Source organism: Cebus imitator, unplaced genomic scaffold, assembly GCF_001604975.1.
Source record: "Cebus imitator isolate Cc_AM_T3 unplaced genomic scaffold, Cebus_imitator-1.0 Scaffold85, whole genome shotgun sequence".
NCBI classification, from domain to species: domain Eukaryota; kingdom Metazoa; phylum Chordata; class Mammalia; order Primates; family Cebidae; genus Cebus; species Cebus imitator.
In genome coordinates this window covers 4324428-4343598 of record NW_016107400.1, presented here as the reverse complement: position 1 = coordinate 4343598, position 19171 = coordinate 4324428, and the positions used below count along the sequence as shown (strand labels likewise).

The 19171-nt window shown below is 39.0% G+C and overlaps 1 protein-coding gene across 1 annotated transcript in view; it reads right to left on the bottom strand.

The window, feature by feature from the left end:
* Window positions 1–18942, bottom strand: part of LOC108308392 (ATP-binding cassette sub-family A member 3-like) — a 154478-nt gene extending 135536 nt beyond the window's left edge. Inside the window, exons 1-5 of the mRNA XM_017534180.2 lie at window positions 18883–18942; window positions 17717–17978; window positions 9913–10040; window positions 7494–7641; window positions 2055–2314 (exon numbers count right to left, since the gene is read on the bottom strand). Of these exons, the coding sequence (XP_017389669.1) occupies window positions 2055–2314; window positions 7494–7641; window positions 9913–10040; window positions 17717–17978; window positions 18883–18942 (858 nt within the window). The remainder of the gene's footprint in view (window positions 1–2054; window positions 2315–7493; window positions 7642–9912; window positions 10041–17716; window positions 17979–18882) is intronic.
* Window positions 18943–19171: the final 229 nt, after the last annotated feature.

Below are 19171 nucleotides of genomic sequence, written 5' to 3'. Positions count from 1 at the left end.
ATTGGCTCGCTGCAACCTCTGCCTCCTGGGTTCAAGCAATTCTCTTGCCTCAGCCTCCTGAGTATCTGGTATTACAGTCATGCACCACCACACCTGGCTAATTTTGTATTTTTAGTAGAGATGGGGGTTTCACCGTGTTGGCCAGGCTTGTCTCAAACTCCTGACCTCATGATCTACCCACCTCAGCTTCCCAAAGTGTTGGGATTATAGGTGTGAGCCACCACGCCCAGCCCTGTTTTAGTTATTAACACAGCCATGACAAAATGGGCATACTTTCTTTATGCTAAATTGATTTAACCACACGCTTATGATTTGTGTACTTTTCTGTGTATGTATGAGCATAAGTCATATGGACGAAGTCTGTATAAAATCCTGTGGGTGACACAGAAGAAAAAGGATTAAATAATAGTTGAGAATTAAAGAGAAATCTCAACAAGGAGATGGCAACTGTGAAGGGTGAGGCAGAAAGTGAACTGTGTTCACCAATCAGAGAAGAGAGAGAAAAGCATTACAGTCAGAAGAAATAAACAGAAACAAGCTTGAAAACCAGTCATTTATTTTCGCTGGAAGGAAAGGGATTTACTGGGGTAAACAACAAGATGGGAAGCAGTTGGGCGCTAAATCTTAGGAAATCTCTCTGCTTAAATGGATTTTATTCAGCAGACAGTAGAATAAATCAATCTCTAAAATTATTTATAGCCATCTGTGTTACGGGATAGTTTCCCTGGCAACAATGTGTGAGGTACGTTGGGGGTGAGCGAGTGACTATGGAGGTGACAAGAGCTGGATGTTGAGAAGTAATGTGAACCTGATGTTTAAAGTGGTGTTGCCACTCATGAAGGAAAGAAAATGACATGACCTTTGACAACACAAAGGAGATAAGTGAAATGAAGAGACCACTCATAATCACAGCTGAAGCCCAGTTATTGGGCCCCTGCTATGTGTCAGGCACTGAACAAAATATTGTATGTGAATTTCCATATTTCTGCCTCACAGTACCGGATGATTGAAGGATGACAACTTTCCAGGTAATATTTCACTTAATATCGTGACAGTCCTGCACGTTAGGTATTATTAGTCTCAATTTACATCTGAGAAAATCAGCTAGAAAAGTTATATATGCCATGTTACAGAGATAATTAGCTATACAGCAAAGGATTCAAACCTATGATTTATCAGGGTCCCTGAAATAAAGTAGATACTTACTAAATCAATAATGAATAAATAAATAATCATTGAATCAATAATTGGTTAAATGGCTGATGATGACTGGATTTTTGAAGACAACATATTCTGGGCTAAGACATAATACTGCAGGGGAGAATAAGAGGTTATATATTTTGAACAATCCAGGGATCAAAAATTTGATTTTAAAAAATCACAGCATTGGCCAGGCATGGTAACTCACACTTGTAATCCCACCCCTATTCGAGGATGAGGCAGGCAGATCACCTGAGATCCGGAGTTTGAGACCAGTCTGACCAACATGGTAAAAACCCATCTCTACCAAAAACACAAAAGAAAAGTTAGCTGGGCATGGTGGCTCACACCTGTAATCCCAGCTACTCAAGAGGCTGAGGCATGAGAATTGCTTGAACCCAGAAGGCAGAAGCTGAAGTGAGCTGAGATGACGTCACTGCACTCCAGCCTGGGTGGCAGAGATTTGGTCTTTAAAAAAAAAAAAAACCACAGCATCATAGAATATTGGAATCGAATTGTATCTGAATTTTATTAAATATGATTCCAAGAGTCCAACTGATTATTAGTTTATTCCAGAGAGACTTTAGGGGATTTGGCATTTAAATTCTAACTGTAATATTCTTGTAAAGTCGACATCTAGAACTAAAATGAAAAAGCATACCTAGAATTCTAATAAAAACAGAGTTATATGATATTGCCAAGAAGCCTAAGTGCTCAGTACTTGCATGCTCCTGAAACACAACCATCCCTCAGTGTTGAGTAGGTAGAAATCATTCAACCTTCCACATAAATTTGCCCCCTGCATTCAGACTTTTCTACAGAAGCTTCATCTACCGCAAGAAAAGAGGAGTTACCTTCAATCGATTTTCCTTTTCCCACACAAGGGATTGAATGAGGGTAAGATGATTCAGAAAGAAGATACAGACAAGTACTAAAGGAATGAAAATACCAGAAAACATAAAGAAGAAATCATGATAGTATGATGGATAGGGAAATCTCTGAACAAAAACGCTGACATTGCTAAACAGCGTTTCTGCCGCTTGGCCACTATGATATCGCATGATGGCTTTATCCAGGGCGTGTTGCACAAACAGGAACCCTTCACTGATGTACCCTAAATGAGAAAACAAAGACTGATAAGTACAACAGACCAAAAAAACAGCTGAGCTGAACAAAGAGGAAGGGAATTAACCTATGTAATAAGGCTCTTCTGATAGTCCACATTTCAGAGCAGCTACCATGATTTTGCCACACAAATACATAATACTTCCTAAAATGATCCTAATTACCAGCTTATCAAAAGTGAAATATTGCAAGAAATTGGAGAGCTGCTTTTTGCAATTTCAATTAAATGAGAAGTGAATTAGTTATTGGATAAAGACTTTGCTTGTGTATCCCAGACAGTTGAAGAGAGACATGAAGCTCATACAATTAAGTGACATTAGTGAGTGATGCTGAAGTGCCACAACTGAATGACATAGATGAGCTGATGTCTGATAGTGATAATCCAAGTGTGGTCCTTTGACAGAATGCAAATAGTTTCTTACTGGTACATGAATTGAGTACAGAAATTAAGGACAAGCATTTAAAACTTGCATAGAAATTTAGCATTGCTTTAACATCTAAAATTTTTTTAATTAATTTACATAGCTCCTTTATGAGTGTTATTCCTGTGTCAGAAACACATATTATGCATATTTTCTCCCCTAGCAATCTTGCCTTTTGTATTTCTTTAATAGTGTCTTTCATATGAGAAGTATTTAACTTTGATAAAGTCCTATTTATCCATTTCTTCTTCTTTAAATTTTTTTCACAAGTGCCTTTTGTGTCCTAACAAATCATTGCCTACCCTCAAATCATAAAAATATTCTCAGCCAGGTGTGGTGGCTCATGCCTGTAATCCCAGCACTTAGGGAGGCCAAGGCGGGCAGATGATCTGAGGTCCAGGGTCCAGGACTGGCCTGACCAACATGGTGAAACCCCGTCTCTACTAAAAATACAAAATTAGCCGGGTGTGGTGGTGCATGCCTGTGATCCCAGCTACTTGGGAGGCTGAGACAGGAGAATCACTTGAACCTGGGAGGCAGAGGCTGTGGTGAGCCGAGATCACATCATTGCATTCCAGCCTAGACAACGAGAGCAAAAACTCCGTCTCAAAAAAAAAAGAAAAAAAAAAAAAAAGATACTCTCATTCATGTTGCCAGAGAGGCTTTATCATTTTAGCTTTAGGATCTTCTTGAATTAGTTAATTTGGTATAGGGTATAAGGAAGTGATCAAGATTCATTCTTTCCATAGGAATACCAAATTATTCCAGCAAAAGTTGTTGAGAAGATTTTCTTTCCCCAGTGAATCATACTGGCAGCTTCATGGAAAATCCAGCGACGGTATGTGTGTATTTCCACACATTCTCTTCTTTCTGTTCGTCTGTCTGTTTTTCCTCACACCTATAATGGCAATGTCTTACGTACTGTAGCTTTACAGAAAATCTTGAAATCAGGCAAGATACGTCCTCTGACAGTGTTCTTTCCCAAGATTATTTTTCCTAATCCAGATCCTTTCCATTTCCATGTAAATTTTTAAATAAACTTGTCAATTTCTTCAAAAAATCAGGCTAAGGTTTTTTGTGTTTGTTTTTGGAGACAAGGTCTTGCTCTGTCATCTAGGCTGGAGGGCGGTGGCATGATCTAGGATCACTGCAACCTCCACCTCCCGGGCTCAAGCAATTCTCCTGCGTCATCCTCCCTAGTTACTGGATTATAGGCTCACACCACTGTGCTTTTTTTTTTTTTTTTTTTGTAGAAATGGTGTTTCGCTGTGTTGCCCAGACTGGTCTTGAATTCCTGAGCTCAGGTGATCAGCCCGCTTCAGTCCCCCAAAGTGCTGGGATTACAGGCATGAGCCACTGCAGCCTAGCCCCTGCTGAGATTTTGACTGTGTGTGTATTGACTCTGCAGCTCAATTTAGAAAGAATTTACATTGTAACAATTTTGAGTCATCCAATCAATGAAGTTAAAATATTTTTATAATAATTTATTTCCTTTAAATTTTTCTTTTAGAAGTGCTTTGTTATTTTTGATGCAGGCTTATTATAATTTACTTTCATGTATTGTACTTGTAAATATCTTGGGATTTTATTACATTGGCGCATTGGTTGCAGTAGGTTTTGTTTTTATGTTTTGTTTTGTTTTGGTAATTTCTTTTATCTGTATACACGATTCTGTCGCCTGCAAAGAAACGTAATTTCTTTCCTTCTTTTCTAAAATTAATGTCTTTTTTCCCCTTTTCCTGGTACAATTGAAAACTTCCAGTAATATGCTGAATAGAATTGAGGAGAGCAAACATTCCTGATATCAGGAGGAAAATGTTCAATTTTATCAGTAAGTTACAATTTTTTTGCAATGTGCTTTATCAGATTGAAGAAATTCATTTTTTTCATACCTTGGGTAGGAAGACTTCTTAAAATATACTCTTTGGCCAGACATGGTGGCTCATGCTGTAACCCCAACATTTTGGGAGGCAGAGGTGGGTGGATCACTTGAGACCAGGGGTTCGAGACCAGCCTGGCCAACAGTAAAACTCTGCCTCTTCCAAAAATGCAAAAATTAGCTGGGCATAGTGGCACATGCCTGTAATTCCAGCTACTGGGGAGGCTGAAGCAGGAGAATCACTTGAGTCTGGGCGGTTAATGTTGCAGTGAGCCGAGATCACTCCATTGCACTCAAGGCTGGGTGACAGATGGAAACTCTGTCTCAAAATGAATATTTATTTATATATAAGATATACAAATATAAAACTATATATATATATATATATATATATATATATATATGCTTTTTATCTTAGAAAATAATGGTCTTTGCAGAATAGTTGCAAAGGCAATACAGAGAATTCCTATATACTATGCATTCTCAATGGGGCCACAGTATATGAACAGATCTATAGTGTATCTGTGGTATTAATATTTCATGGGGGAGTAGATATGGAGAAAATGTCTAAAGATTTCCTTAGAAAGGTAATAAAGATTGAGAAATACTATTATATATCCTGCATGAAGCCTCCCTAATATTACATCTTACATTATCATTGTACATTTGTCAAAACTAAAAAAAAAAAAAATTGGTGCAATAGTATTTATGTTTTATACAAACTTTATTTGGATTTCACCTGTTTTTCCTGGATGTCTTTTTTTTTTTTTTCGGTTCTAGGATCCCATTCATAATACTGCACTGCATTTAGTTGTCACGTCTTCATAGTCTCTTCTGAGCTGTTAAAGTTTCTCATTCTTTCTTTTTCATGACCATGAGAGTTTTTAAGACTATTGGTCAGGCATTTTGGAGAATGTTCCACAATTTGGGTTTAATGTTTTTTCACTAGTAGACTAAGGTTATCATGCAGTAACATAATTTAGAAAAGGCATAAGATTTCATTTCAAATTTTATAACTAGAAAAATAATATTTGAAAATATTAATTTGTTTTTTTGAGACAGAGTCTCGCTCTGTTGCCCAGGCTGGAGTGCAGTGGCATGATCTCGGCTCACTGAAACCTCAGCCTCCTGGGTTCAAGCAATTCTCCTGCCTCAGCCTCCTGAGTAACTGGGATTACAGGTGTCCACCACGCTGCCCAGCTAATTTTTGTATTTTTAGTAGAGACAGGGTTTCACCATGTTGACCAGGCTGGTCTTGAACTCCTGACCTCAACTGACCTGCCTGCCTTGACCTCCCAAATTACTGGGATTAAAGGCATGAGTCACCACACTTGGCTTGAAATTATTTTTAAAGAGAGTAACTAACATACAGCACAATTCTGCCACCCTAACAGAGCAATTATTTTCATATTTGGGTATCTGTCCTGGTTTTATGTTGATGAATATTCAGTTAACATAGCTATAATTTGATAATACAATTCTGAACTCATTATTATTTTAATGATTGCACAATGTTCTATCAAATTTTATACACACACACACACACACACACACACACACACATATATATATATATATATATATATTTTTTTTTTTGAGATGGAGTCTCACTCTGTCACCAGGCTGGAGTGCAGTGGCACGATTTCAGCTCATTTGCAACCTCTGCCTCCCAGGTTCAAGCAATTCTCCTGCCTCAGCCCCCCGAGTAGCTGGGACTACAGGTGTGTGCCACCAAGCCCAGCTAATTTTTTTTTATTTTATTTTTTTTTTTTGTATTTTTAGTAGGACAGGGTTTCACCATGTTGGCCAGGATGGTCTCGATTTCTTGACCTCATGATCTGACCACCTCGACCTCTCAAAGTGCTGGGATTACAGGCGTGAGCTGCTGTGCCTGGCCCAAATTATATTTTATACTTGTACTATGAATTTACCATGCCTAAGATGTAGGTTATTTCACATTTTTAAGAATTATGCTAATCAATCAGTTTCTTTGGTTGAATAATTTCTTTAAGGTATAATTGCAAAGTTGTAGGTAAAAGCAAAGCACCCACACTAAATCCTTGTAAATAGTAGGCTGTATAAGTGGAAAATTTTTATTACTATATTTATATTAAAAACTACTCATTAACCCAACAGGATAACACACAGTTACAATTAATCAGGGTGTATCAGTATCTGCAAATGTTCATTAAGTCATGTAAGTCAAAAGTTCACAATTAAGCTACATGAAAATGTAAAGGCATACAATGGTAATGACCAGGAAAGGATAAAAGGCAATAAAAATATGTTGTTGAAGTATGTAGGATTTTTATTTATTTAGAGATGCAGTCTCTCTCTCTCTCTCCAAGCTGGAGTGCAAGGGCTCGATCTTGGCTCACTGCAACCTCCAACTCCCTGGTTCAAGTGATTTTTCATATGGGGCTTTGGACACATTTACAAATAACCAAAATAGTTAAAAATAAGCAGCTTCCTGGCCAGGCACAGTGGCTCACACCTGTAAACCCAGAACTTTGGTAGGCTGAGATGGGTGGATCACAAGGTCAAGAGATTGAGACCATCCTGGCCAACGTGGTGAAACCCCATCTCTACTAAAAAATACAAAAATTAGCTGGGCTTGGTGGTGCGTGCCTGTAGTCCCAGCTACTTGGGAGGATGAGGCGGGAGAATCACTTGAACACAGGAGGCAGAGGTTGAAGTGAGCCAAGATCACGCCACTGCACTCCAGCCTGGTGACAGAGTGAGACTCTGTCTCAAAATAATAATAATATTAATAAGCAGCTTCCATTGCAAGAACAAAGAAACAGAAGTATAAATATGTGATGGCTCGTCCTACATGACTGGGATATTTAGAATAAAGATCTGCTTACCAGGACTCCCCCCATTGTCATCCTTGTTTCTGGGTCCCACCGAAGGGACAGACGGAAAGAGAAAATTTGTAAGCCAGCTGCTTTTTCCATAAATATTGTCCAGCATATTGCTCTTCTTGTCATTACTAAAACGCAGGTAATATTTTACCTACAAGGAGCAATTAAGAAACAAACAATATCTAAGAACTCCCCCACCCAAAAATAATTAAAGAATAATCAGATACAAAAGAAAGTTAAAGTACAGCTGGGAATATGTGATTTTGAGGTAGACTGCCTGAGGAAGCTAAAGTATATTCTGGACACCCAGAAGTGAGAACAAATTTGTCCTAAGGCACCCATGCTCTGATGGCATCTCAACTTAAGCCCACTTCCTTTAAATCCATCCTCTGTTAATTTTGTGAAGTTTTTTTTATTGAGGTGAGAGCAATAGTTAGATGTATACTGCAGGCTTGCGGTAGGCAAATATAGTGGCAACTTGTACATAATTATGAACTTTTTTTGCCTAAACAGACAGCTGGCTGCATACTGAAATGAAATGTACCAAAAGGCATGATTAATTTATCTTCCCTTTATGTCAGTCAATTATAGTGTTCTAAGAGGAAAATCTCTTCCTCTTTTAAAAACCAATGATAACATAAAGAAGACCCCTATATAAGAATGAAGGAGGAATGTGATTAAGATCTAAGTGTGGAGTGCTGCACAATCTAATTATTAAACCAAAAGGTAAATATTAGTTTTGGAGAACCGAGTAAATGTCAAGGTACATCATGCTGAGGTTAACTACCTTTACAAGACAATAAATGGGCCAGGGGCAGTAGCTCATGCCTGTAATCCCAGCACTTTTGGGAAGCTGAGAAAGACGGATCACTTAAGGTCATGAGTTCAAGACCAGCCTGGCCAACATGGTGAAACCCCACCACCGCAACTGGCTAATTTGGTATTTTTAGTACTGAAAATACAAAATTAGCCAGTTGTGGTGTTGGGTGCCTGTTATCTCATCTACTCCAGAGGTGAGGCAGGAGAATCTATTGAACCTGGGAGGTGGAGGCTGCATTGAGTCAATCACACCACTGCACTCCAGCCTGGGCAACAAAGTGAGACTCTGTCTCAAAAAAAATAATAAAAATAAATAACAAAAATACAAAGGACAGCAAATGGACCAAGAGTCGTCAAAAGTCAGAAGGATCAGACCAGAGAAATCAGGAAGAATAGGACGGACAGGCAGAGGTCATAGGTCTGGATAAATATTCATATACTCAGTTATCAAGACAAAAGTTTTAGGGACTTATTCCATGTTCAAGGAGGTAGACCTGTTCCTCCAGGAGCTCAAATTCTAGTTAAGGAAACATACAGATTTACATTGCAGCATAAACTCAGTGATAGAGACATGGTTAAGGTATTCATGGGAGGATGTAGGAGGGAAGGGGCATATGTGGTCAGAAGAGGCAACACTGACAAAAATTGTACAACGTCAGTACGTGCAAACCAAGTATAGGGCAGGGCAAGAGAGACCATGCCATGTAGAAGAGGTGAAGTTTCCAATTGCACCAATGTAAATTTAAACTGTCAAACCAAATGTACACATATGAGCCTAGAGCAGCATCGGTTTACCCTGAGTCACCAAATTGAGGGACATTGACCTATACGGAGGAAGTTATGGGGTGGGATGAAAGGATACCTATTACCCTAGTTAAAACCTGGCAGTCTTCCTTACTTTTTTGTTCCATTGACAACCATCTGTATCCTAAATGCAGAATTTTAGCTCTGTGCTCATCTATATTTTGTACTTTGGTTATTTTACTCAGCACCAGAGACCCCAAGTTCAAAGCCCTGTCCTTGCTTCTTCCCCTTGGGGGGTTGTTATCAGAATCTTCCTTGGTTCTAATTCTTCCAGATGTTCTAATTTTGATTCAGCCTTGTTAAGTCTTAGAGTTATTTTCTTTATTTATAATTAGAAATTATGAGATTCACTCAAAAGAAAAAGGAACATTTCATGTTGTGTTCCCTGCTAATGAAGATGCATATGTTTTATTTACTGCATCAGGCATTTTGTCCCAGGAAATGTGCAGTTTCTTTGCCATCATCTCTAGGGCTACAGACAGTTGCCATGTCAGACACAATGGCATAGGCCATGTCCACAATTGTGTTTCCTATGATTCCAGTTTATTAATAAGGCCTGGTAGGTGGTGAATACAATTCTTTCCTTATCTGCATGAAGCACTGGCTAAATTAATGCACACACACTGAAGCTAGTTAGATCTGGATCCCAATCCCTGCTGTAGCACACACAAGCACTATGATCTTGAGAAAGCTATGGTCTCTCCACTTACAACATGGAATAATGAATGATACCTCTACTTCATTAAATCTCTGGCAACTGGAATTCAAAATATGAGATTTCTGCATTAAACTTTCTCACCTTCAGTGGCAGGGGATCATTGCTATTTTTGAAATCATGGTCAAAAACAATAGCAGCCAGAACATTTTCAGAGTTCTTTTTTTGCTTAATGTAATCTTCAAATTCTTCTTCTGAGGAAAAGCCTAGAACTGCAGAGAGACAAAAGTCTAATACGTCAGTTGTCCACATAAAAGCAAAATATATGACAGCTCTTCCTAAATGTAAGATGGGAGACTATTTTACATGGATAAAAGGCTATCAAAATATTGTTATTAAATTTCAAAACACTATTGCTGAAACACTGGCATAATGAACTAATCGATACTTGAAGCGCATAAAAATGTTAGGGATTTTTAAAAATTTGATCACAAGTTTAAAATCATAATGAATTGTTATAATAAATACATTTAAGTAAATCAAGGGATAAAGGATGCTTCAAACAGTGTTTTGAAAGTTCCATCTTAAAGGGAAATAAAAAAATAGATCCGGCCGGGCATGGTGGCTCACACCTGTAATCCCAACACTTTGGGACAACCTGAGATCAGGGGTTCAAGACAAGCTTGGCCAACATGGTAAAACTCCATCTCTACTAAAAATGCCGAAAATTAGCCAGGCATAATGGTGGGCACCTGTAATCCCAGCTATTCAGGAAGCTGAGACAGGAGAATTGCTTGCACCTGGGAGGCGGATGTTGCAGTGTGCCAAGATCACGCCATTGCACTGCAGCCTGGGCAGTAAGAGTGAAATTCTGTCTCAATAAGAAAAAAAATAGACCCATGAAATGTATTCAAAATCCTACAGTAAGGGAATCTCTACTATAGAAAATACTAAGATATTAAGGAATGATACCACATTATTGTTTCAATATTTGAGGCAATTACGTTTCAATTTTTGAGGTGATCAGTCAGTGAATTTAGCCTGGATTAAACTTAACCTAATTGAAATTTTAAAAGGCTGGGGCATCATTTGTATTCTTCTAAGACAAAGTAGTTAGTCATTTAAAATATCTGTTTGTGGAGCTGTACACACTAAAGATTTTCTTAGGAGTAAACATGTAAATTGTCAATGGCTTCAAAGGTCTGCAGGAGAAAATGAAACGGCTTGTCACAATTCTTCATACAGCAAACCCCAGCTATCTGATTCTCAAAAACTTCCATTGGGAGCTTCATCATTGCCATGGTTGATGGAATAGCTTGAGAACACTAACATCCTCACCAAAGGTACTATTCCATGCTTCCCAAGTCCCTCCTTGCCACACTTGTCACCTGAACTCCAATGTATCACTAGTTTGGAATCTTAAAGAGACTAGCATATGGTCGGTTCCCTCAGCCACTCTGCTCCACTCATTTACTGCAAACGAATCTATCAAAAACAAAGCAAAACAAAAACTTAACACTCAGCTCCAAAGATTTAGCCCCCATCCTAGACAGTGTCTTTTCTGTACGTATGGATCCTGGGTGGAGACCCTTGAGTTTTGAGCCTCCAAAACATCTGCATTTAGGTGAATGTGGTGGTTGGGCACTTGCTTTATATTTGCATAAAAATGAATAATTCCTATAGTTCTCATAAACAAAGAAACAGCTTTGTCCAAAAAGAAGAGGGAAGGATGAGGTCAGATTCTGGAACTGATGCGGATTCTGGTGTTCCTGGGTCAATATTTATTTAGTCTGAGAGGTGACTGGGCATTCACAATGATTTATCTCCAAGACATGTAGAGTAAGCCCTCACTTAGCATCATCAATATGTTCTTTGAAACTGTAACTTTAAGGGAAATGATGTATCACAAAACTAACTTTGCCATAATCTAATTGATACAAACAAGAGTTAAGGGCCAGCATGGTGGCTCATGCCTATAATCCCAGCGCTTTGGGAGGCTGAGGCAGGAGGATCACCTGAGGCCAGGAATTTGAGACCAGCCTGGGAAACACAGTGAGACTCTACCTCTACAAAAGCTTTTTAAAAATTCGCCCAGGAGTAGTGGCCCACATCTATAATCACTGTTACTTATGAGGTTTGAGGTGGGAGGAACGCTTGAGCCCAGGAGTTCGAGGTTACAGTGAGCTATGATTGCACCACTGCACCCCAGCCTGGGCAGCAGGGCAAGACTCTACCTCTGAAAAAAAATGATAAGTTTTTATGGCATATTTCTGGTTTTTGGGCGGGGGATAGGGGTTTTGCTCTATACTTCTAGACTGGAGTGCCTATACAGTATATTTATGATCAGAAAAGCATCACCAAATATCTAAACAAACATCAAAACACAGGCCAGGTGTGCTGGCTCACACCTGTAATCCCAGCACTTTGGGAGGGTGGAGCAGGTGGATCACGAGGTCAGGAGTTTGAGACCAGCCTGGCCAACATGGTGAAACCCCATCTCTACTAAAAATACAAAAATTAGCTGGGCATGGTGGCACATGCCTGTAATCACAGCTACTTGGGAGGCTGAGGCAGAAGAATCACTTGAACCTGGGAGGCGGAGGTTGCAGTGAGCTGAGATCATGACATTGCATTCCAGCCTGGGTAACAGAGTGAGACTCCATCTCAAAAAACAAAACAACAACAACAAACACTTCTGTTGGCCAGGCCAAAAAAAAAAAAAAAAAAGGTTAAAAGGTAGGTGAAAATCAAATAAAAGGGAAGAATCACAAAGAGCAAAACAAGAATGCTCTTGAGTTCCAATAAAGCTGAAATATTTGCGGCTTTCTTTTATGACTACACAGGCTTAAAACCACAAGATCCAGGTGGGAAGAGTAGAGAGGAAAGACAAGATTGATTTCCTTGGACCAGGTAGTTGCAGGTAGAAAGTTTAGTTATTTCCATTGCCTTGAATGAATCCATGAGGCAGTAATCCAAATTTCAAATGGACAGGTTTACAGAGGAGATAGGCATGATTTCCTGTTCGAAATGTTTCCTCTACGGCTCAGTTTCATATTTTGTATTATTTGGAAAACAGAAGACACATTGGAAGTACTGCTAGATGCTATAGCTCTTCCAAATAGTCACTGGTAGGCTGGGCTTATGGTGATACTTAGCATAGATGGTGGCGGAGAATAAATATAATATTTCCTATATTATTTCTTATTATTTGCTATAATAAAGTTAGGGTTTTTTTTTGAGACAGAGTCTCTCTCTGTTGCCCAGGCTGGAGTGCAGTGAGTGGCATGATCTTGGCTCACTGAAACCTCTGCCTCCCGGGTTCAAGCTATTCTCCTGCCTCAGCCTCCTGAGTAGCTGGGACTACAGGCACCTACCACCATGCCCAGCTAATTTTTGTATTTTTAGTAGAGACAGGGTTTTACCATGTTGGCCAGGATGGTCTCGAACTCCTGACCTCATGATCCATCTGTCTTGGCCTCCCAAAGTGCTGGGAATTGCAGGCATGAGCCACCGTGCCCAGCCAATAAATCTAGTCTTTACTGAGTGCTTACTATATGCTGAGAACTGCTTTAAATACTTCACATATATTAATTCATTTAATCTTCACAACTGCCCTATAAATAAGACACTTATTATTTTCATTTTATAAGTGAGGAAGTATGCTGTTTATTTTGGTTTGTCCTAGAGCAGGGGTCCCCAACCCCAGGCCATGGACTGGTACCAGTTCGTGGATCCAAGCTCCTTTTGAGAATCTAATGCTTGATGATCTTTCACTGTCTCCCATCACCACCAGATGGGATGGCCTAGTTGCAGAAGAACAAGTTCAGGGCTCCTGCTGATTCTCTACATTACTGTGAGTTGTATAATTATTTCGTTATATGTTACAATGTAATGACAATAGAAATAAAGTACAGGCCGGGCACAGTGGCTCACATCTGTAATACTAGCACTTTGGGAGGCTGAGGCGGGTGGATCATGAGGTCAAGAGATCAAGATATCCTGGCCAACATAGTGAAACCCCATCTCTACTAAAAATACAAAAAAATTAGCTTGGTGTGGTGGCAGGTGCCTGTAGGCCCAGCTACTCAGAAGGCTGAGGCAGAAGAATCACTTGATCCCAGGAGGTGGACATTGCAGTGAGTCAAGATCACACCACTGCACTCCAGCCTGGCGACAGAGAGAGACTCTGTCCCTAAATAAACAAATAAGTAAATAAAATAAAGGAATAAAGTACATAATAAATGTGATGTGCTTGAATCATCCTAAAACCATCCCCCCGGCCACTGGTCTGTGGAAAAATAAATTTGTCTTCTATGAAACCAGTTCCTGGTGCCAAAAAGGTTAGGGACCATTGTCCTAGAGAAACTGCTGTAGAGAGATATTAATGTGTGTAGCTGGGGGTGCACTGGTTATATGATGTGTAGCCTCAGAGGTCTTTGATCAAAAGCAATTTTACATTCCCATCACTTGACATCTGAAATCATTCTTCTCCTAACTTCGTTTCCTTTCCAGTGGAGATTCCAGGACCTATCACTTCAACAACTCTTCCAATTCTTCGTTTCTCCTACCTTGCATCCTAGAAACCTGACCAAAACAAACAATCCTAACCCAACCCTAAAAGAATCTTACTTTCAACTTTTCTCATTTCAACATATACCCAACTTGCTTAGCCCCAATAAGGAGAGCATTAAACACACACAAACATGCAACCGTGTTCTGAAAGCCTAGACTGGGGATAGTTGTTCTTTCCATCAGGGTCATGCATGAGAAAGCAAATGCCTCAGCCTGGGATGACGGGGCAAAGCTGAAACCCAGCTGAAACTCAGACACGTGAGCAGCTCTTCTCCTCACCCCTCCAGGAATTACACTAGTTCTACTTCTCTTGGTATAGGAGGCTCCATTTTCTTTCTTCCTTTCATTGTTCCTGGTCTTCTCAGATACCTAAAATGTTTTCCCTGGATATTCATCTTTGACTGTCAGCTGCCTTGATTAACCATGTGCACCTGGGAAGAGGGGTGAAAGTCTGGGTATGAGCTTCTAGTCTTCCAAGTGAGTTCAGGCAGGTAGATGACAGTGACTGGAGGGCTAAAATGCTGAGCAGTGATTTCAGCAGCTGTACCAGGCTTGGGAGACAGAGGATGGAGCTCAAGCCCCACAAGGTAAGGAGCCTTCTTGAACCCTCGACTTTTTTTTTTTTTCCTGAGATGGAGTCTCACTCTGCTGCCCAGGCTGGAGTGCAGTGGCACAATCTTGGCTCACTGCAACCTCTGCCTCCCAGGTTCAAGCAATTCTTCTGCCTCAGCCTTCCAAGAAGCTGCGATTACAGGCGCCTGCCACGATGCCCAGCTAATTTTTGTATTTTTAGGACAGATGGGGTTTCACCATGTTGGCCAGGACGATCTCCATCTCTTGACCTTGTGATCCGCCTCCATTGGCCTCCCGAAGTGCTGGGATTACAGGCGTGAGCCACCGTGCCCAACTGAACCCTTGACTTTCAGTTGAAATCATGGAATGGCCATGGGCTAGGAGTAAGAATCAGTCACACACTAGGACCAGGGTTACGTCCCAGAAGTAAAGAGGAAACAGAAATAGGGCAGTCCTTAGTGAAGCTAAGACCAGCCTTCAGTGGGGGCAAGGGAAATTACTAGCACTCTAACAATGATTCAAAAGAAAATTTAACCCTCTTTGGATAAAGAAATATTTCCAAGAGCCTTCAAAATTTTTCATCTGCAAAATCTTGCATTTATAACAATATACAAAGCATGTTATAAAACAGAACTAATGGCATAAAAGAAAAAAAAAGATAAACAAGTCATCTGGATACCAGAACTTCCTGGTAGAGATTTTCAAATAACTATGGTTGATATGGTTAATAAACTTAAAAATGGTACATTTTGCAAGAGACCTGGAACCTATAAAAATAGAGATAAATGGAAATTCCAGAACTGAAAAATATTATTTTTAAAATTATTCAATGGAAAGATCACATGAACTGTAATTCAAAATAAATAAGCAAAAAGAAAAATAGCTAAATCCCAGTGGGAAATTTTAATATCTTAAAATGTATACATTTTAATATATACAGGCCAGGCAGGGTGGCTCACGCCTGTAATCCCAGCACTTTGGGAGGCTGAGGCGGGCAGACCACACCCAGCTAATTTTTATACTCAGCCTGGCCAACATGGTGAAACCCCATCTCTACTAAAAACACAAAAAATTATCCAGGCATGGTGGTGGGCGCCTATAGCCCCAGCTACTCAGGAGGCTGAGGCAGGGGAATCACTTGAACCTGGGAGGTGAAAGTTGCAGTGAGCCGAGATCATGCCACTGCACTCCAGCCTGGCAACAGAGTAAGATTCCATCTCAGAAAAAAAAATTAGTATTTACAATATATAGCTTATTTAATCCTAATAATCGCTGATTGAAAATTTAATACTTCTTTCAATGACTGATACAATAAGCAGACAAAAAAAAAAAAAAAGAGAGAAAGAATACAGATGATGTGAAAAGCATGATACTTAGCCAACTGTGCCTAGGTGGCACTTATAGAACACTATAGGCAAAGCCTAGAGCGCACATAGATTTTACAAATGCACAGAAAACGTTTATGAAAATACACCATGTACTAGCCATAAACAATGCTCAAAATGTCAACGAAGTGGATTGAGTATACTCTCTGATGAAAGGAAATTAAAACCGAAATCAACAACAGAAAGATAACAAGAAGCTCCCCGTATTTAGAAGTTCAGCAACACACTGCTAAAAATTCTAAAATCCATGCATCAAAGAAGAAATCAGAGTGGAAATCAGGAAATGTTTTGAGTAACCCAAACAGACTGTTGGAGTAACCCATAACAGACTCTAAATTTGGTGGGATATTTTTGTTGTATCATTTAAAAATTACTGGGAACTTTGTATTCTTCTGTTTCAGTCTTTATTTTAAAATGCTTTGATAAAAAATCAACAAAAAAGAATACTTTGAATGGCATCTACTCTCAAGGACTCTCATATCTCTTGAAAGACAAAAAAAGGTGGAAAAATTACATGACTGAGTGTGTGTGTGTGTATGCATGCACACGTGCAGAGAGAGGTATACTAGGGAGATGCCCACAAACTTTTTTTCTTTTGAGACAGAGTTTCACTCTGTCACCCAGGTGGAGTGCAGCGTCACAATCTCGCCTCACCCCAACCTCCCCCTCCTGGGTTCAAGTGATTCTTGTGCCTCTGCCTCCCAAATAGCTGGGACTACAGGTGAGCACCACCACGACCAGCTAATTTTTATGTTTTTAGTAGAGACAGGGTTTCACCATGTTGGCCAGGCTGGTCTTGAACTCCTGACCTCAGGTGATCTGCCCACCTCAGCCTTCAAAAGTGCTGGGATTACAGCCATGAGCTACCACTCCCAGCCCAAACTTCTGACAATATTTACCTCTTGAAGAAGGAGGTAAGAAAGTGATCTGGGAATATGAAGGTGAGTGAGAGATTCAGAGCTCTTAAAATGATTCTATGCAGCTTGAGTGTTTTCTAAAGCCTTCCTATATTACTTGTACCACATTTTAATATAAAACATTGTTTTAAATACCTGACCACTGACCTGTGGCACATAATCACACACCCCTGGAGGTATACTTAGCCAGGTTCAACAAACACAATCAGATAGAAAAAACACGTAGTATCACAAAACTGGATAACAACTTAGAATAATAATAAGTGTTGGTCATCTAATTTTGAAATGTTACTATTTGTTCTGGGCTCTACAAACAAAATATTTTATATAAATTTAACTTTCAAGTTTAACAAAGTCCACAGTATTTATACTTACTATGGGAATATCCTACAATATTTTACTTGGGAGGTTAAGAACCAGTTAATAAGGTTGAAAGTATGTTTTAACTAAATGAATTTAGTAATACTCTATGATTTTTTTCAGAAAACCTTAATTTCTAACCTTTCATTTGGGGGTTTATATCCATTTTCACCCTTTCAATAATACCCTGGACCACAGTGCTTCTGGAAGGCACATAAGCCAATTCCAAAGAAGGAGAAATTAAATAATCTGCGATCTGGAAAGGCACTTCACTGACAGGCTGAGGAGAGAAACTGAAAGGTCCATTCTTCTTTATAACAGTAACAAAGCGTGTTGCCAAAAGTGCAGCACTAAATAGAAATGTGAAGACCATTTCCACAACTAAAGCAATACATCGCCGCCTCTAGAAGAAGAAGAAAAAAGATTATGTTAATTGCCCTAAGAGGTTAACCTTGCAAGTTCATTTCTGAATTTTTAAAAAATTTTTAATTCTCGTTGGCCCATAGTAGGTGTATATATTTATGGGTTACATGAGACATTTGGATGCAGGCACACAATGTATAATAATCCCATCAAGGTAAACTGGGTGTCATTCCCTCAAGTATTTACCCCTTGTGTTACAAATAATCCAATTATACTATTTTAAATATTTTTAAATGTAGAATTACATTTTTTTACTCTAGTCATTCTGTTTTGCTAGCAAATACTATGTCTTATCCATTCTTTCTATTTTTTTGTACCCATTAACCATCTCCACATCCCCCTTACCTACCCCAAGCTACCCCTTCCCCGCCTCTGTTAACCATCCTTCTACTCCCCATCTCTATGAGTTCAATTGTTTTAATTTTTAGCTTCTACAAATGATTAAGAACATGCAAAGTTTGTCTTTCTGTGTCTGGCTTATCTCACTCAACATAACGACCTCCAGTTCCATCTCTGTGGTTGCAAATGACAGGAACCCATTCTTTTTCATGACTGAATAGTAGTGTATTGTGTATATCTAGAATTCTTTTATATTAAGATAAAATATACTTCATAAAATAATATATATAGATTGCCAAAAACACAGCTTTACTCCATAACAGATGCAGTTTCCTGGACTGTCTTTTTTCTCCTTTCTACATAACGTCCTGCTATTATTTCTCTCCGCAAGAACTCTATATTTGGAAGAGATAACCCTAGCCCTTGTACTGAGAAAAGTAAAACAGTATAAATTGAAATTTAATGCTCAAGGTGTCAGAATATTCCCCTGTGCCCTCTGAGCTGTTGTAATAACCTTATAGATACCTATAGATAGTTCAACTTACCTTTAAAATAAAATTCTTCCAGAGAAGAACCATAAATTTTTTGGATTCTGAGAAATCCATTCTTCTAAAAAGAGAGGAAGTTCAACTCTATGGAGGGAGTAAAGATTTTTTTAAAATAAAAGATTATCTAATGATGTGTACATTTTAGACAAGCAAATTACTTAAATTTCAATTACTTAATTTTATAATCAAGCTTTAAAGATAAGGAATATTTAATAAAGATTTAAAATAAGAAATGTAAGGATTTAAAATATTTGAGAAGTTGTTTATCCCTACATTTTTTTTTTCC